General features: G+C 43.4%; 1 protein-coding gene across 2 annotated transcripts in view; it reads right to left on the bottom strand.

Moving 5' to 3' along the window:
• LOC146783924 (aldehyde dehydrogenase family 3 member B1-like) overlaps positions 1-20,250 on the bottom strand; it is a 301,339-nt gene that overhangs the window by 179,695 nt on the left and 101,394 nt on the right. For both annotated transcript variants that reach the window (XM_085633331.1, XM_085633330.1), the window contains exons 5-6: positions 18,813-18,898; positions 16,569-16,650 (exon numbers count right to left, since the gene is read on the bottom strand). In XM_085633331.1, the coding sequence (XP_085489457.1) occupies positions 16,569-16,650; positions 18,813-18,898 (168 nt within the window). The remainder of the gene's footprint in view (positions 1-16,568; positions 16,651-18,812; positions 18,899-20,250) is intronic.

Raw genomic sequence — 20,250 nt, 5'->3', positions numbered from 1 at the left:
CGGTGGGGCCTCTCCTGAGGACTGGGAGTTAGCCCGCTTTCTAGCTGTGGACACAACTAGGGAATCTAAAGGAGCAGGGCCCTTAATGTATGTAGGGTCTGTGGGTGCCGCTTTATACTTTTTTTCTATTCTAGGGTTCAATACCCTGGCCCTGACAGGGTCTTTGAACACCTCTGCAGCATGCTTGGTGACAACTTTAAGCATGGGCAAGATAGCGGTGGATTTATCCTGAATGTCAAATGTATCCAGTAAGAAGTCGTCTTCCACTGGTTCACTATGCATTTCCACCCCATGGTAGTGTGCTGCTCTCTGCACTAAGTGGTGAAACCCTAAGGAGTCCTCTGGGGGAGACGGCCTGGATGGGTATAGGTCGTCCTGAGGCACATCCGGTATGTCAGGGTTGTGGTAGTCTTCCCATGGGTCTGGGGTCCCCGGTGGAGTGGGGTCCATTGGGGCGTCCGCTGGGTCATAATCTGGATCCCCGTAATCCGGATCTGGGGACGGGGTCGGGGAATGATGAGGCAAGGGTGGTGGAGACCTGGGAGGGGGAGGGGGTGGAGGAGGGGGAGGAGGAGGTAGAGGAGAAGTAGCAGAGTCTTTCCGCTTGGGCGGTGGAGGAGGAGCCGGCGTGTCAAGACGTCTTTTCTTGACAACTAAAGTCAATAGCCCAGTCTTTGGATCCTTAAATAAGGTTTTTTGCAAAGTATCTGGTGTAAAGAGGTCCAGTGGCTCCGAATCGTCCGCTGGCGCCGATTTTTTCGGAGCCGAGGATTTTGATGGTTGGTGCCGATGTGAGGAATGGAGAAAAGTGCCGCTTCGAGAGATGAAGTATATGATGAAGAAACTCGAAGAACGAGGATTTTCCGTCGAGGCTGGAACCGTAGAAGTTCGAAGCCGGAGCACGAAGTATCACATCCGAGCCCGATGGCGGAAAAAAAACAATCTGAGGATGGAGCCGAAGCCCATGCACAGTACGGACCGAAGGAGGAGTCACCGAACTCGTAACTTCCAAAGACTGTCCAACAAGAAAAACAAACTGCAAACATCCGGGCCCAACACCAGATGGCGATCTATGCTAAGTGTACAATCTGCAGCTCATATGCCTCGAACATGTGTTTTTGCACACTAATTCTTATTTGCTTCGTGCTAGCATTGTACTTCAAAATCAACAAGGTTTTGGAACGCTGGAGTCAATCGCAGCCACCGGCAATTACTGGAGGCCTCATTCCAGACCTCTGCTTTAGGACTGGGATGCAGCCAAAGCAATTACCAGTGGCGAGACTAATTCAAGCATTCAATCCATCACTCTGCTGCATTCATCACGGTTCTTCAATGCCAGGAGACATTTTAGGAATCTGCCTCACTTGATAAATATCATTTACATTACATTAAGCACCTACTGTGTGGGGGAGAGAAGTCAAGGTATAATAACCAAGTCATGCTCAAACAAAGGAGAATGTCCACATGCAACATCAGAGAAGGAAAGAAATGGTCGCACAGCGCCCGTTCTCTCTTCTTCTGACAGAATCCTCCATCCATCTTGGCTTTATACAAAGCGCTGATTGATAAAGGGAGGACAATCCATCTTGGGAATCAAAATGGTAAAACTGGATAGGCACTCATAACAATTGAAATACGTCACTGAAGCCCTTGGGAGAGCAAAAAGAATGCTAACACCAATTTGCTTAAGAACAGTACAATGCAGATCAGTTTCTGGCTTAACTCCTGTGAGGGTTGCAAAATAGAAATCACTGGATGCAAGTTTGTATCCAAGAAATGATGTCAAAATGCATTTGTTTGCATTCTGTCCTTCACTACTCATGCATTCTCAACATCAAATTGTGTGACATGATGTGGAAATAAATCAGATTTAACCACCATCTTCTTTGGAACGAACACTAACTATATACAATTTTATGCAGTAACTATAGCTAGGAATCGAAGTGCACGAAATAAGGAGAAGAGAAAAAAAAAGAGCCTCCCTCCTGGAACACTAGGTCACAAGGCCAAAGGAGGTTTGAAAAATGCAACAATATAGGGCTCCTTTAAACTTCATCGGTTTTTATTAACTGTAGGTTCAATTTACGAGGTATTTCTACTGTCAAGAGAATATGAAATGGCCAGGATATATTTATCTAATGACATTTTCAGACACCTATTATGAATTCTGTAAATTAATTAGATGTGTATTTTCATACTAAGGGATAATAACAACAAGCATTTGCAATCCAATAGGTCTCGCATTTATGCAGTTTGAGCTATTGACATTGTAAATGACAATGCCCTTTATTAATGTTTTGGTTTTTAAAGTATAAAGGCATTGTCATTTACAATGCCAATTGTTTAAACCAGTGTAAATGCGAGACCTATTGCATTGCAAATGCTTGTTTTCTTTTGTTTAAGCACTCCTTGAGAGCACATTTCTTAGGTCTCGCCTGACCCAGCACATGCGCTGGTCTGGCGAGACTTATTGAGAGGGCTCCAAAAAGTGCTACCAGGCCAGCCTAGAGCCACAGTGCATGTGCGCGGGCGCGCGCGCCCCGCTTTACCGCCATTACTTTCACTTTTGCGGCCGCACAGCCGCTTTGATGTTTGATCGTGATCGCGATCACTTTCACTTTGCATAGCCAATAGTTCTCGCTTTTGGGACCTTATTAGTATTTAGTTATGCAACTGTTGCATGGCTAAACACTTATAAGGTCCCAAATGCGAGACCTATTGGCTATGCCAATGCTTGTTTTTTAAGCTGTCTCCCTAGTGTGCTTCTCCTTCCCACTCTGTGTTGCTCTCTTCCCCATGAGCTTCACCCACTATCTGTTATGCGCTTGCCTCCGTATGCCTTTCACCCCCCACCCCAGGTGGCTTCCCTCACTCCAAGCTCCATGTTGCTAATTTGCCCATTTGTCCCTCCCACCCCACTGGACTCCAAGCTGCTCTCTTTCCCTCGCCCATTTGCTTTTCTCCATAAAGCCCCCACCACATGTTTTTTAATTGGCGCGCTTCCAAAATGCAGGCTTCTGATTGCAAGGGAGGCATGTTTGTTCACTCCCTGTCTCCTGTTTGCCGTGCCTGCCCGGACAGGAGCTGTGCACGCGCACGGCGTTTCACGGCGGACTTGACAGGGCTTTGTTAATTAGATATATATCAGTTTCACTTTTGCATTACATTGCATCTCGCCAGTGACGACATTTTTGAATATGTTTGCCTTGCAGCGCTTCGTTTCCTACTTCCTTTTTTACGTGAGAGGTAAGCTCTAAATCTTAGATACAAAAGCAGCATGTGGTTACATATTTTTGTGCGTGCCAGCTTTTATTAAATTGTTGTGCGTTCACGGTCTGCAATCTGCTTGCTTGTATATTTATCTGGCTTTCTTTGAACACATTGCAAAGGTTCATTTTTTGGGAGTGTCTTTCCCGAACTACTTGTCGACTTTGCTTGCCCACATCGCAGCGTTTGATTTTGAGTTTGTGGCTCATACTTGGTGCTTTTGCTTGCCCACATCGCAGTGTTTTATTTTCAGTTTGTGTAGACACATCACAGCGTTGGATTAGCTGCTTTTGCTTGCCCATATCGCAGCGCTTTATTTTCAGTTTGTGTAGCCATGGTATCGTTTTATTTTAAGTTTGTGTGGTGTTATATGTAGGAGTTTTAATATTACCAAGTCTGTGAACAAAATGCCCGGACCTGTTCACTTGCCACAAAGTCATCTCTGCATGCCCACTGTTATGCGCTAATGTAATAATGGGACGGAGCAATTCGTTTTTGGGATGTGCCCCCCCCCCTCCGCAAACAGTGTGAGGTGGATGCATTGTGTGATACTTGTAAACAATGAGATGGCTTCAGGCGTCTGTAAAGTGCACTGTCTTTAACGCTGGCAGACTTTTGATTTTGAGTTTGTGGCTCATACCCACTGCTTTTGTTTGCCCACATGGCAGCATTTTATTTTCAGTTTGTGTAGCCATGCAACCCCAAGGCTGTATATAATTTAAGGGCCGTATACTAAGTTGGTGTGTGTCTGTATACTAACCACTGGCAGTGCTCTTTGTGTAGTGGAAACATTTTACCACACGGATAGTACTGGGGGCTACAAAGCCCTCATAGCTGTTCGCGTTAGCTTCCCGCTTGACAGCTCTAGTCATTACGCCACTATGTCGAACAGTGACCACCCCTGTACTGTTCAGCATGCAATATCAGCGGACAAAAACTCCCACGACTGTTTGGAGTATTGTGCCCACCAGAACGGAACTTCTAAAGCGCGTAGGCTGCAGTGGCTCAGTTTGTAAAGCTACATGCTGCAACGTATTTATGTCTGTGAACCAACGCCGTATCTCTAACATGGTTCCCTACTTGTTGCATGGCAGCACTGGTCATTTCGCCATATCCTTGGGCTTTAGGGACATTGCCTACTGTTACATTGAGTACCCATCTACAGTACGTCATACATTATCTCAAAACAAAAGCCACATGCTGCACCCTATTTATGTCTGTGAAACCTTTAGCTCCATTGTTTTGCGTTCGCTGTCTGCAAACTCCTTGCTTCTAATTTATTTCGCTCCCGTTCAGCACATCGCGGCTGTTCAGTCTTTTTTAACTGCCTTTTCAGATCTTCTTGGCGCTTTTACTTGCCCATATTGTAGCGTTTGATTCGCATTTTGTAGCTTCTAAAATTTTCATTGAACTTTATTGTTCACCTTTACCCCATTATTTCAGGTTAACTCACGCAAAAGTTCCAAACAAAACCATTAAGCAAAATTGCCCTTACAATACCAATAACTAACTAACTGATGCGAGACCTGTTTCATTGCAAAAGCATGGAAGAAACAGCTACAGCTCTTTAGGTTAATTTACCGGAAGCAGCAATACCTGTGCAGGCTGCAGTCACCGGTTTAAATCCGAGAAGGTAGGACACAAACTTACATTTTACATTAATATAATTGTTTGAAGTATACAAATCTGTCTTTACGATAAACAGATATTACCTTCACTTTCCTCCTTCTGTTTAATTGCTCCCCTGTGAAATGGATCCAAAAAAGAAAAAGCTGCCGGCATTGTGCGAGCACACTGAATAACGAGGCTTGGCCCGAGTGAGGTGGCAACAGGAACACGCCGAGGCGCATTTTAAATAAGCTGTCTGTGTTGTGCAAGCGCGTGCACATCTCCGGTCCTGTGTGCGCACATAGGGAGCGAGCGAGCCGAGCCCTACGCATCTGAACATCTCCTGTCCTCGCACGCCTGCGATTTTATGCGAACGTCTTCAGCCATATGCGTCCACATGTCCTGTCTTCTGGGCGCGTGCACCTATCCTGGTCCGCATAGCAAGTCAGCAACAATAGATCTCGCCTACGCGAGTAACGCTTTCGTGCTGCGTCGCTAGGCGAGACCTAAAAACATACATTAGAAAAAGACATGGGAAGCCAGCTTAGGACAGCAAACCACTGCCACCAAGGTAGCTTTCTAAAGTGCTAGTATTGAGACTCCTGTTCTTCATGGGACAAGCTCCACAAAGCTAAAAACATGTAGCACATAGTGAAAGGGGCATTGAAAAGCAAGAAGTGATCTTTGGAGGCACTGCCTGCTACATCATCCCCCTTCTGATGCCAGCAGCTATTATTCACAGGGTTTAAGAGGATCTTCATAAATTGCTTACAGTTTCTAAATGGTTACCAAATGGCAAGGGCATATGGTAACTTTTTTATTTATTTTTTAGACTTATTATGTTTTAGACATCCCGTGAAACCATAACAACCACCCACCACACACAGAAGGCATGTGGACAGGTGTGCAGCCACCACTATACAACGTTTCACTTGTTGGCAATTCCAGACTGCTGCTTTAGACACTCCTTAGTGGGTCTGCATCCCCCTGATACTGTAGGCAAAGTCTAAGAAAGATCCACATCCCGGCGTTCCTCGATCCTTCCCTGGCAGTCTACCCTCACCCTTCCTTCAGTTCCATCCATGGGCCCCAAATTCTTTTGAGCTTCCGGGGACACTCTTGCACCCACTATATTTGCCGTTCCACTCTCATGCACCAGTCTATACCTTTCTCCAACTCTTGACGGTCGTCAACGTCTTCGCTCCCCAATATTTGAGGAGGTCACGACGGGCCACCATCAAGGCATGTTACTGAAAAGTGATGCGTATCTAAGGATTGCTCCCCCCAAATACCCAGGGCGATCAGTTGTGGTGTAAGCTTTATCTCATGGCCTAGTGTGGCTGCTATTCTGTGCCAATCCACTCCCATTAATCTTGGATCCATGGACATTTCCACAGTATGTGAATCAGGGTGCGCCTCTTCGGCAAGCAGCATAGAGAGGTCATCCGTGGCCCTGCCCATCCAAAACAGACTGGCCATGTAGTATGCCCTGTGAAATATTTGAAACTAGATCAGTTGGAACCCTACCCTAATTGCCACTTCACTCGGGTACCTGCATGCCTGGCTCCAGTCACCATCTTCAGGTCTGCCCAGGTCACTCTCCCATTTCTCCCAGAGTCCAATGCTGGAAGGCTGTTGCCGAGTAGGGTGGAGTAAATTTAGGACACTGCATGTTCCATCAAGGGAACAGCAAGCACCCTACATACAAGTGGGGACTCCTTCTCTATAATGCCTCATAGGGTCCCACTCTTCGAGGATGTGTTTTATTTGCTGGTACCTCATTTGCCGACTCCCTGTGAGCTCATATTCTCTGCAGATCAGCGAAAGAGAGTAGTGCCCAATCTTTCCAGACATCATCCAACTTTGAGATGCCCAGGAGATCCCACTTCTCATGGCCTTACACCGTACACAGCCTGCTTAGAAAGTCTGAGTCCCACAGGGGGTCTGCAGCATCCATTTCCTCCACAAGCTGAGCCTCCGCATGGACCGCTTGCACACTGTCACTACTTTCTTCATAGGGCAGGGAGTGCAGCCCTCTCCTTTCATTCAGTCTCCACAGGTAATGCTCCAGGGCCATTGCCACCCTGTCTGTCTGTAAAGAGGGCTTCTCCTAGGCCGAGAAGGCCCAGTCGTTTATTACCAATAGCTGGGTGGCCCAGTAATAGAATCTGAGGTTCTGTAAAGCTATACACCGTCAGTCTAACTTCTAGTCAACAGTGCCAAGATAATTTGAGGGATCCTGCCAGCTCACAGTAACTCCTTTGTGATTTCATCCACTGTCTGAAATAATTTGTCAGAGATCGGGAAGGGAGTGTTCTGTAGCACACGCAAAGATTTCAACAAATAAATAATTTTGTAAAGGGTTGCCCGGCCCAGCGGGGACAGGGGAAGCTTTCGCCACCTCTCCACATGGGGGTGTTAAGCCTCAAGGACCCTCATCAGATTTATTTCCAGAAACAAGTCACGGTCCGGAGTCAAAATAACACGCAAGAATCGAAACCCCTTCAGTCACCCACCGGAACAGGTAGCCTCTGTGTCATCCAGGCCCACCCTTCCTAGGGTAAACCCTACGGATTTGTGCCAACTAATTTGAAGTCACGAGTATTGGCCCAAAAAACTCTAGGATATGGAGAATTCTGAGCACCGATTGTGGTGGGCCTGCCAGTTACATAAGGATGTAGTCTGCGTATAAAGAAATGTCATCTTCCCAGACTAGGGACCAGTAGAGGCCTCTGATGTGCACATCCCAGCGGATCCAGGCCGCGAGTGGCTCCAAGGCGACTGCAGACAATAGTGGTGACAACGAGCATCCTGGTCTGGTGCCCCTGGAAAGTTTAAAGCTACTGGACCGTGCCCAATTGACACAGACTCTCGTCACAGGGTCTGTATACAACAGCCACACCCAGGAGAGATAGTACTCACCAAATCCCTGTATGGCATGAACCCAGACTGGTCCAGGCATTTGGTAACTTTACATTGCTTTGCTTTTGTTAAAAAGAATCTAAAACATTCATTATTAACAGGTGCCTTATCTCAAAAGGAGCAGCATCTCTTGATTGTTCCAGTTTGTGTTATTCACAAGGATTTGCAATATTCAAAATTAACAAGCATTTGCAATGCAATAGGTCTGTCATTTACGCAAGAACTATTGCATTGCAAATAGTAGGCATCACGGACAATGGGAGCGAGGGCGGGCGGGGGGTAGGGAAGAAGGCACGGACAAAGGGAGGGAGGGAGAAAAGAAAGAAGGCACGGACTTCGGGAGGGCGGGGGGGAGAATGCACAAACAACGGGAGGGAGGGCGGGGGGAGAAGGCACGGACTACGGGAGGGCGGACAGTGGGGAGGGCAGAAAGCACAGTCAACGGGAGGGAGTAAAGAAGGCACCAAAGCATATCGTGACTGCAGTAGGAGAACCTCATTAAAGAAAATAGGGCTCACGGTTTATATAACACCTACCTTGCAACAACCGAAGTAAAGGGGCCAGTCGCCATGGGAGGTGACAAATGAAGAGGAGGCGGTACTAAGGGGAGGGCTAACAAGCCTATTGATGAATCAGAAGCCAGCATTTAGGACGGACAATGGCAAATATGGGCAGAGAGTGGGCAGGGCTTCTATTCCCTACTCCTCTACAATAAGCCACGCAGAGCAGCGCATGCGCGCTGGCTCTAGACTCGACCTAAAAACTGTGACGTAGTCTACTCTGAAAAGGTGCTCATTGTATTTCTGCCTCACATCAAAGGCTTTGCAAGAGAGATAAGCCTTGGATAATCTGGCCCAAAGTTTTCCTTAAAAGTTGACATTAACCTCCGGTATGGAGGATTAAATGTTCACATCCTCCGCACTACCATCACAGTGCAGAGGATGAATGTCTCGTCCTCCCGCTAAAGAGCGGAAGATCCTCTAGTGCTTGCCCCAGATGGATTCCCTTTTTAAATGTTCCCTCAGTCTAAAAGGGTAAGAGATTCCTCTTCAGCCAAAGGGGTTTTGTTTTGTCTGAGTCATGAAAAGAGAGCAAAGTGCACTAAAGTCATTCAACTGAAAGTGAAAGCAGCAGGAGTCTTTCAGCTTCAGCGGCTTTCTCTTCAATTGGTGCTCGAGCCATAACAAACCCTTGAGAACCGACTGAGATGGGAGAAGAATCATTGGAAAAGGAAAACTCTCCCCTTTCCCTACTGGATCCCTGCTTGGGGATCGTCACAGGAAAGGAAACCCTATGCAGGGGTCTACACACTAGATAGCAGGGACTTTAATAAGGGTGGGAAACGGCCCACAGACAAGACCTATTTTGCCACAAAACAAGGCCCTCAAAAGTCTTCCCACCAGCCCCCCCCTCCTACTGAGTAAGCAGATTGGGAGGTCCACTGTTCAACTCAACTGCCACCATTAGGCATTAGGATTTTTATGTCACCAAAGTGATGGGGTGGCAGCCAGAACTGGCACTGGGAAGCACTACTCGATCCCATGTTCATACAGACTTTCTGCCCCCTCCACCCCCACCAAAGGAAGGCAGATTAGTGGAGGCTACCCCAAATCTGCCCACCCAGGCTCCTCACGGCATCCTCCACCAAGAATGGAACTCTTCGCGCCTGACTTTGCCGATAACTCTTCAGTAGGACTAACTCGGTCCCAGTATTCTACCAGCGCTCTATTGCGTTCAGCCTGAACTTGTGATTTTCCTCTGCTCTAGCATGACCAGATGACCTAGAGTTGCAGTTTATGCTTTTAGGTGCCATTTTCACTTAAAACTGAATATCTCCAGCTCTACCAATTGGATTTTTGTTGTTCTGGTATCATTTTATTTAAATGTACTATATTATTCTAAATTGGTTTCGATTTATTTGTTTTGTGTTTTTATTAGATTACTGTTTGTGTGCTACATAAATACTTTACACGTTGACTTCAAGTTAAGCCTGCCTGTTTTGGGGCCAATCTACCAGATGGTTAAGCACAGGTTAGTTTAGTGACTTTTGTGGCTCACCCTGACATGGATTGTGGTGGTTGCCAGCATGGGGCTTCCACCTCCCTCAACTAATACCCAGTTTCTTACATGGACCTCAGTGGAGCAACAAGCCCACTTGCATGAGGGATGTTTTTTGATTAAAAAAAAAAAAAAGAATGGGCTGGAATGAAATGGGGTGAGGGGCCAGCCCATCATGCATTGGGCTACTTCAACACACAAAGGGTGAAAAAGCCTATCACAAGGGGAGGGGGCAGAGGGAGTATAATCCAAATATGCCCAAGTTGAACAGAAAAAAAAACCATGAACTGGGTGTGGGGCAGCCTGGGCCCGAAAAGTCTTCCTGGGGGTGACTGGGGGATTTGCTTCATTTGGCCCAACCGAGGGCCAGAAAGATAATGAGGCACTATGAGCTATATTATATAAAAAGTCTATGAAGAAGGGCAAAGCCACAGGTCTCGACAAAATCCCAGGCGATTTATATTTCTCTGAACCGGAAATCTGGAGCGTGAACCGCAACTATAGCTAACGCGATTTTACAGGGTGCAGAAATCCCAGACTCTTGGCTGGGTACGGAAGTGATACCAATATATTTAAAAGGGGGGACAAAGGCAATCTAGCAAACTATAGGCCTATTAGCCTGATTGATCAGGTTTTTATTGATACTGTGGAAATATGTGGCCATAAAGAAGGAAAATGTCTATGTTGTGTTTGTGGACTTGCGTGCAACATTTGATTTAGTCCCCCGCAGAAAACTGTGGGAAGCCCTACAAAAAAAAAAAAAAAAAAAAAAAGGGAAGAGGTGCCAATATACATACTAGAGATTCTTAGGATTCTTATTACACTCCACAGGGACAAATTTGCCAAAAGTCAGATGGGGGAAGAATGGTGAAGGACTGACCGGATATGGGTGAACAGAACAGTTCTACAAGGGTGGGTACTGGCGCCCACTCTGTTCACCCTTTATATCAATGGTTTAATCTAAACACTATCCAGTTGCAGAGGTGATCGCCCCAAGTTAGCTGGCCAAGAAGTGGCGTCTCTGCTCTTTGCACTTGGCACCCTACTTATTTCCAGGACCCTGTTGGGGCTCCAAAATTTATTGGACCGATTTCTAGCACCTTGCGGGGAATTTGGATTGGAAATTAATGTCACGAAAACTAAATTCATGACATTTAATCCACACAAGTCGTTTACGGGCATGGTCAAAATGGGTGATATCCCTTTAGAGCAGGTGAAACAATTCGACTACCTGGGGGTAAGGTTGATGAACTCACTATCATGGGCCCCTCAAGTTGCAAAGAGCTAATTATCACTTAAATATGCAAGATCACCGCGTTTAACTACGCTGATGATTTGCAGCTTATCTTCAACCTCTCCCCGTCCTCTGACTCCATCGCCAAGGTCCACTCTACCCTTACATTCATCTTCAACTGGATGAATCTCAACCAGTTGAAACTGAATCCTGATAAGACTGAGTTGGTCCTCCTTGGCGGTCCTTCCAATCCTTGGTCTCCTGCTTTCTGGCCCTCCGTCTTTGGTTCCCCCCTACCCCCTCTACCTCTGTGAATACGCTGGGTATCAAAGTAAGTCAAGACCTCTCCATGCGTCCCCAGATTAGTTCCGTAGTATCCTCATGCTTCTTGGCCCTCAGAACTATCCGAAAAATATCACGTTACTTCACTATGGAGGCACTTAAACTTCTTATTCTTGCACTCATCTCTTCTCGCCAGGACTACGGCAATGCCCTTTATGCGGGCATTCCTGCTTATGAAGGCCGCCGTCTTCAACTCGTCCAAAATCAAGCGGCCCGGCTTATTCATAGGCTTTCTAAAACTTGTCACGTCACCCCTTTGTTGAAAACGCTCCACTGGCTTCCCATCAAGGAACGCTCACTCTTGAAAATAGGATGTTTGACCTTCATATCCCTAGCTGGCACCGCCCCTGCCTTCATCAATGCCAAAATTAACTCCTATGTTCCCACCAGAGATCTCCGCTCTTCCACTCAGTTCCTTCTCAAAATTCCCCGCTTCCGTAAGAAAAAAAACGGTGGTTTCAGATTCACCATCCTCGCCCCTACCTTCTGGAACGCTCTTCCCCTTGCCATCCGTTCTATTCCCTCCTACTCGGACTTCCGGGCTAAACTTAAAACCCACCTGTTCTCCCTAGTTTATCCCTCTTAATTCTCTCACTTTCCCCCCTCTGGTCTGACTCTGACCTACAGCGCCAAGAAACCGCATGGTGATAGAGCGCTTAAGAAATCCTTTTCAACTTCAACTCCGGCATTAACAAAAAAATTGAAAATGTGGAGTTGTAGGCCTTTTGCCCCAGTTATTAAAGTTTATCAAGCCAAGGGTGTTGGAGCCGCGGTGTATGGCGCAGAGCTGTGGGGTCAAAATAATGTAGGGGTGATTGACAAAACACAGAATGTCTTTATGAGATCGGTTTTGGAACTTCCCTGAAATGCCCCCGACTCCCATGTGCATGGATCTGGGGCTTAAAAATGTAGCACAGGTGATTGGCTTTAAAGACCCCTCGCTTTCTGGATAAGAGTATGGTCAAACAATTCCCCACTTCCTTTGAGACAATCACTGCTTGATGTGATGGCATTAGACATTAAAGAGAATATCGCATAGCTAAAGTATATAAAGAGTTGGATGCTTAAACTGGGTTTGAGTGAGCTCTGGACAAAGTCTGAGAGTATTGAGAAAAAATCTGTTTAGTCTAAAGAGATTGTGCGAACATATTAAGAAGCTAATAGTACTATGGAGTTAACAAGGAGGTTTCTGGATTTTCAAGACAATATGTATCAAGAGTAGTTTCTAAACACCACAGAACCTCTGTTAGCGAAATCCTGGTTTTTAAAATTCAGATATGGTATTTTGCCAGTCAATGAATTTTGCAGTAAATGGAAGGGCGTTAATATCTTGCCCATTTGTCCCTCTTGTTCGGCCAACCATGAAAACGAAGAACATTTCTTGTTATTTTGCCCCAAGTATATTGAGATCAGAAGAACCTGGTAAAATACCAATATGTCGCATTTTATCAGTGAATCGCTTAAAAGACATTATTCGAATTCTCAGAATTTATCGCTCAGAGTGGTTAGTTTTTACCCTGTCTAGATACTTGGTGTATGCCTGGAGCTCAAGGAACAGGACGATGAAAATCCACACAAAATAATGTAAAGGATCCTGTGCTGTACTGGCCTGTGGTGACTTGCATCTCATCTGATAAATTAATTTTTATATTTTTTAGGTCGGGATATATTGTATACATTAGTTCATTGAGACAAATATTAGTGCTCATGATGTTAAAGTGATGTATTACTGTGGACATGAACTAGAGGAGCTGTTCTGTATTAGTCAATTTTTAACTATTTTTGGTCATCCTGTAGTAAAATTGTATATCTTACAGGTTTACTATTTTTATTATCTCAACTCATAGGTTTTTCATTTTTGTTATGAATGAACGGACAATAGTAAATTATTGTATATGTATGTGATATTGAACGAACCTTTATGGTTTTAGCAAAAACTGAATAAAGTTATTTCTACCTATATAAAAAGCCCTGAGGGATGTGGGCCAAGGTTGCATCTCCCAGGCAATTTGTTAGATGGGGGTTTCAGATTCTTGTGCAGTCCCCTTCACCATCTGGATCGTGATAGTGCACTTCTTGCACTGATGTGATCACGAGGATTCACGTCCTATTTTGCATGGGGAAGTGGCCACATGTAAATAAGGGACCACTTTGCCTTTGCGCCAACAAACAGGGAATCCAATTGAAATGCTGCCTCCCCCACCCCCATATACGGTTAAGTCTAACACACGTCAAACAGGTCAAAACTGAAAACATGTGAACAACTCATTGATTTCACACAGTTCAAGTATCGACTGGTTCATGTCATGGGTAACAGGCCCACTCACACAAGCGTGGGTACTGTTTCGATCAGGAGAAGCGTGGGAATGCTGGGTGGTAGCAATTTATTTTGACCCCTGCTGATTTTGGACACTCCCCTCACAGAAATGTTAGGAAAATCTGAGATTTTAGCCACAGTTTGTCATTTGAAGGGTGTTCTGGGTAAGAACACGTTGTAACATCCACTTAATTCACACCGCCAGTACTCTGTTCCAAGAATGTCTGTGGTTACTAGATTTCTCTGGGTGCAAGCCGAGCCCAGGGCCAAATACCACAGCTACCCACATCGTCGGAATGAGTGAATCTGAAAGTAAAAATGTTGAAGTTGCCCCATTGCATTTTGAGGACTTTCCTAAAGTGGGCAATAGGCCCACCCACACAGAGTGAGAACACTGGGTGGTAGATATTTTGCAGATCCCCACAGACTCTAGAAATTACCCTCACAGAAATGTGAGAACATCTATGTTTTTAGCCAAAGTTAGATGTTTGCAATGTATTCTGAGTAAGAAGAAAACCCAGTGGGATCTGTGCAAGCCACACTGGCCTGGGAGATTGTTTTTTAGAAACGTCTGGTGTTAGTAAGCTCCCCTGGGTTCTGACCGAGCCAGAACTCAAAATTCCATAGCTAACAGTATTGCCAGAATGAATTAACATGAAAGGAAAATCTTGCTTTTTCCATGTTGCGTTTTTGGGGCAGGTGATAGACCCACCACACTAGTGGGGTGCCATTTTTAGCAGGGGGTAGTATGGGAAACCGAGTAGTACAACATTTGTTATTATCAGTTGAATATCTCTACATTTTTGACTTCCAAATGTAAGGTAGTATGCAAGAAAGAACACATTATACAAAATGCAATCTGAATAAAATTATAGTATGGATAACCCCAAATTCAGAGTTGTAAAAATAACCTCTATTCCTAAAGCTCATTGTCCAGGGCACATTTAAAAAATGCATAGGTTCCCTTTATATCCATTACTCATTCATTAGAATTTACCATATAAATTGATGCACGGAAAGTACAAAATGAAAAAACATTATTAATTGTAGCTCGGTTGATGGCTCTGAGTAGCACATGTTTTTAGACAACCAACGCTTTAAATTAGTGTGACCAGAAGAGTCTGACAAACATAGCAGTATATTACTTTTGAAAATCAGCAATTTGGGCACAAAATTACAGATGAAATATTGTCATCTACTTCTATAAATTTCAACTTATTTTCATTAGTATATGCTTTCCGGGTCCACCCAAGGGTTTTACACGTTTCGCCACCACCTACTGCAAGTAGGTGGAAAACAAAAAAAAAGTAGGAACAATTGAAACCTAGTTAGTAATTGCCAAAATGTAGTTTTTTTGCTACTCTGCCTGTTCCTGAAAGCTGGGAAGAGGGTGACCTTAACACAGCAGAACATTTGTTGATGGCATTCTTGGAACAAAAAATTGCTACATTTTGTCTCTCTCAGTTTCCTCCAGTGGGATCCACAAACCTTGGGTGAGATTCAAATTTCACCTGGATCTCTTTTGTGTAATGAAAAATATGAAGGCTTAGGTGCAAAATGATGATTCATAGTGGTCCAAAGTGATATATTAGGAGCTTTATCCTTTTTCAGGTGGTGTAGTCTGCACCTGCCATACTGAAATGGTTACTTACCAGTAGGAGTAGTTTTGCAGCTTGCTGAGTTTTCTGGATTAAATTGCTGTGCATTATTCCACCCTCTAGTGTTTGAGTCTGGAATAGTTTTTTTTTCTTCTTGTTTTGGTCGCTGTCGACCACCATTTGGTGCCAGGTACGTCACACAAGGGATGTACCTGGCACCAAATGGTGGTCGACAGCGTCCAAAACAAGAATGAAAAAAAACTATTCCAGACCCAACCACTAGATGGCGGATGAATGCACAGCATGTGAATCCAGAAAAGGATTAAGGATTCATGCTGCAATACCCTAAATCCGAATGTGATATATTTTTTTTTATTAATAGTTTCACAAAATATATGCCCTACATCAATGTAGGTCAAATGAACTAAATTACAGAAATCCACAACTGTTAAGAAAAAATATAAATCTCACATATGAAATAGGCAAATGTGAGACCCCGGCACAGAATGCAGAGATCCACAAATAGCAAAGAGGGTGTCTGCATTCAAAAAGGACTCGCACTCAAATGAGTGGCATAACACACCGCTCCATTAAAAAACGAGCAGGATCAGATAACAGCCCAGCTTGTACATATTTGTTGACAGTACAAGGGCCAGCAGGAAAGTTCAAGTCCATGTGCATCAAGCATAAGCAAAATGCTAAGAACTAGTTTTAAAAAGACAAGCTACCAACTTGTATTCTCATCCTAATTTACGTTGCACATTTAAGGGTAGAGGAACTGTGCTAAAGAGCACACCTTCACAGCAGGGCAGAACATCACAGAGAACAGATTTTCCCCCGTGTGACGTGCTTTCATTCACCACAAACCTCAGTTGGCACATATCAAATCAGTCTTTAGGGTGAGCAAAGGGAACAAATATATTTGTAAATAAAGGAGCATGGCAAACATACAACATATACTGTTACAGAAACATAGAAGACCAACTCAGGTTTCTGGAGATTCTGCACATTTATTAGATGTGCACGTGTGCACTTTGCACAGAGAATCATTATTTGAACTAGAGGAAAATCTGTGTGTGTCAAAAGAAAGGATTTGTGAGTCCGGCTATGGTCTCTATTACATCCTTTAAACCAGCCCTTAATGATGCATGCAAAACTAAGAAGCAGAATTTTAAGACACATTGGTTTTATAAAATGGTAGTTCTTACAAGTCTTTACTTACCAGAGAAGAAAATGTGGTCAAATACGTTTTCTAGTAATTCCTCCATATCAGCATGCCCACAACAAATCACATGGTAACATTCCTGGAAAAAAGATATTGTGACAGTGACAAGGAAAAGAGGTTTAGAAAAAGAAATACTTCTATTCATTAAAGGTGGTTTGAAGATATTTATGTGCGACATATGTTATGCCTCCTTTCGTAAACCTGTCATAGCACTAATATCCTGGAACATAAAGGAAATATTTTAACTGAAGCAATCTTTAATTGCTTTTGCTGAAGATTACCATACGTGAACACTGTTTCTCTGATCTTACAAAATCAAAAACATGCTTGGAAGTCTGAGGTATAAAGTCAAAAAGCATGTTTTCTCAAGGGGTATAAACACTTTCACCAAAACCAAACTCACTGAAAATACGACCCCGCAAAAACAAGACTTCAGAATAAATGAACATTGAGTTATACAAGCAAGGGACAAATGCAGTGTTTCAGTTCAGCCCTTTAGGAGTTTATAAGTCTTTAAAAAGCCAAAGCAAAAAAGACGTTGAAACCATGGACAAGGGATAAGGAGCTTTTCATAGGCTGCCTTGTATTTAAATTGCATTTTGTGTTGTATTTAAATTAGGACTTCCAGATGTAGGGGGTCTGAAGTATTCTTAACACTGGAAAATTCAGTTTTTCCCTTCCTTGCATGCCAAGTTGTGGCCACATTGGGGTGCCCTGCGCACAGCCAAAGGGTTACAATGTTACCCTTCACTGCAATGGTATAGCTTTTATCTGTCTGGTTTAACTGAGTTGATAGTCTGTGTACCCTTGAATATTCTTGCCCTCAAAAAATATCAAGACTGTTTTAAGGTCAGGAACATCACAGTGTGGTCAGTGATATGGCAAGGCAAGTTTTCCTCATAACACAAATGGTTTGTCTATGGAATTGAAGTGCAACTATGTCTACTGCATTTAGTCTTGCCCCTACTCATCTACGCTCCAATGCATATAGGACTTCACCAACTCTTTTCCTTAGCTCAGATCTTTTTAGTGCCTCGTCATCAATACCTTTTAAGTCTCTGCTTTTCTCACTCATTGGCACAATCTTTACGCCCGCAGTCATAGGATTATACTTCATTAACCTCATCCTCTATCATCAGTCGGAACGGAAGACATGCCTCTTCTATTCTTGGTCCTTCCCGATTCAGTTACCTTAGGGTAGGATACACCGCGGAGATACAAACAAGTCTAACATATGAGAGGATATAGTACTTGAAGCAGGGACATGATCTTTGATCATCAGAAAAGGCATGTCAAATGACTTCAATCAAAAGGCATAGCTGTGTGTCTACATAAAACCACCATAAAACAAGGAGGATTTTTTACAAACCCAGGTATTTTGAGTTTCATAACGCAAAAGCTCCACATGTTATGCAATGCAACAACAATTTTTCTAAACTCAAGCCTTCTATTTTACAGTACATGTCCAAAAACACTTGAAAATCGGGATTATTGATTTTTGCCCCCCCCTACAGGTTTCTGGATACTTCTAGCAATAAGTATTTAAGTATGTTAAACAGCAAACCATCTACCACTTTATTAAAGATCTGTGAATCACTTCTAGCATTAAGTAGTTTTATACAAAGAGGCCAGAAATCCCTGAATAAACCAGTCTTTCATTTTCTTATTTCTGTGTGCTTGCGATATCAATCACCTGTACAAAGAAAAACTACATAGCTATTCTACATTAACCAGTTATTACAGTTGAGTTGTGATATCACAGTGCCTGCTGCCAGAGCAGCAGACAATGCAACAGGTGTGTCAGTAATCAGATATAAAAATGTTCTTTAAAAGAGTAAAGGAGAAATCGCCTTTCAGCACAATTAACCTTTTTCCCTTGAAAATTGCATTCTTTAGCGGATACGTAATCATTTATGGTAGCGGCACATCCTGCTTAATGGGTGTTTGCATAAATTACAAACTACATATTGGTGTATTTTTTCACAATAATTCTTCATACCTGCAACTAGAGGATCTTGCTCATTTGAAGGAACAGCTGACCAAGCATTTAAAAGAATTAGGGGGGAGGTCATAGTGCGTGTACATTATCACAGATTGTTGGGAATAAAATAGCCCCTATAATATGTAAAAAGCACATTTTAAATCACCTAGGAGTTCTGTGACCTTTTATGTTCATGGAACTCCTTGCTTTATCCTGTATATATTAAAAAAACATTTTACCCTCTATATGTTCATACTTACATTATCCAAGCATTTAGGCAGCAAGGTATTCATCAGTTCGGCAGCATTTGAACTCGCATCTGAAGGCTTCAGTATGACACAGTTACCTTAAACATGACAAGGAACAAATGAAATGCCACACAAAGAACCAATGAGCAATCTGCAATCACAACGTGCAATCCGGAACCAGAACGTGCAATCCTACCCACAATTTCATCACAACCTGCATCTGGGGTTAGTCAAGCAGGCATTCAACAAACTTTGAATTTTCCAAGTTTCAGAATCAATATTTTGAGGAATAAAAACTTCTTTTGACATGTTTCTACAACTGCGTACAATGATACTACAAGCGATTATAGCGGATGGGAAATACATACAAACCCATAAGATATTTAAGTAGTACAGTAATATTTCTCAATCACTGCTTCGGTTAAGCTACTTTAAGAGGGGCAAAAAAATATATGAACCAGCAAGCACCTGGACTTCCTTCAGCTGCGAGGGTTAATTATAAATTCCAGGTCAGAAGACTCAGAAGGATTTTTTACCTGGCAGATGTCCAATTACAATAATTTCTGTATCTTCCTGTACCTCCACTGCTCCCCGAGACTAGATTAGGATGCTTACAAATCAAACTGTCTGCTCTACCTTGCGTTTAAATCTCGGAACTTAAAAACAAACTTTAGTAAATCCAATAAGTTTAGCTTTTTGCTAGGGGAAGTGCTTGGTGATAGCAGGTAGACTGTTCGTGGGGAGTGCCTTCTGGTGGTCTTGAACAAAAATCCCATAATGAAGTCTCTTTTCGGCTACAATATGGAAGCTGGGAGTAGAGATCATTTGCTGAACAGACTGAGTTAGCAGAGGTCAACTGTACTTTCCCAGTACTGCTACAAAAACTAGTCACGAGAGAAGTCCATGCTGTAAGTGCTTAGTTTACAAGTCACACACAGCAAAATATAGCATGATAGATACTTTTGTTCGAACTTAGCTCAAATGCAACCTAAAACAGAAAGGATGTTTACTAGCAATTAATCAAATCTGAAATATTAATGAAGCACTATATAGTGAAAATGTGGTACCCAAAATCAGTGAAGGATATAGAATGTTAATTTGATGCTAAAACCAGAATGCTGAAGATTGGATCAGGGTTGGGTACCCACTGTCTCTCTGCATCTGGCACACATACCAGTGCAGGTACATTGACACCACATGCAAGTCTATTTATTTTGTCCCCAGTGTTTTTGGTATTTCAGTACGTTTCAATACAAAGTGAACTTGCAGGACACAGTGAAGGGGTTAAACAGTAAATGACTGTGTTGGTTAGGTGTCCGGACATTGGGCTACGTTTTTATTGCTGAAGAACATTTCAACGCCTGCTAAAGCGCCTTATAAAATAGTGCTGCAGTTCGAGAAATGCCTGTGGGCAGAGGGAGGACACCCGTAAAAAAACAAAATAAAACAA

The sequence above is a fragment of the Triturus cristatus genome, chromosome 11 (assembly GCF_964204655.1).
Source record: "Triturus cristatus chromosome 11, aTriCri1.1, whole genome shotgun sequence".
Lineage (NCBI taxonomy): Eukaryota > Metazoa > Chordata > Amphibia > Caudata > Salamandridae > Triturus > Triturus cristatus.
This window is presented reverse-complemented; position numbering and strand designations above follow the sequence as displayed.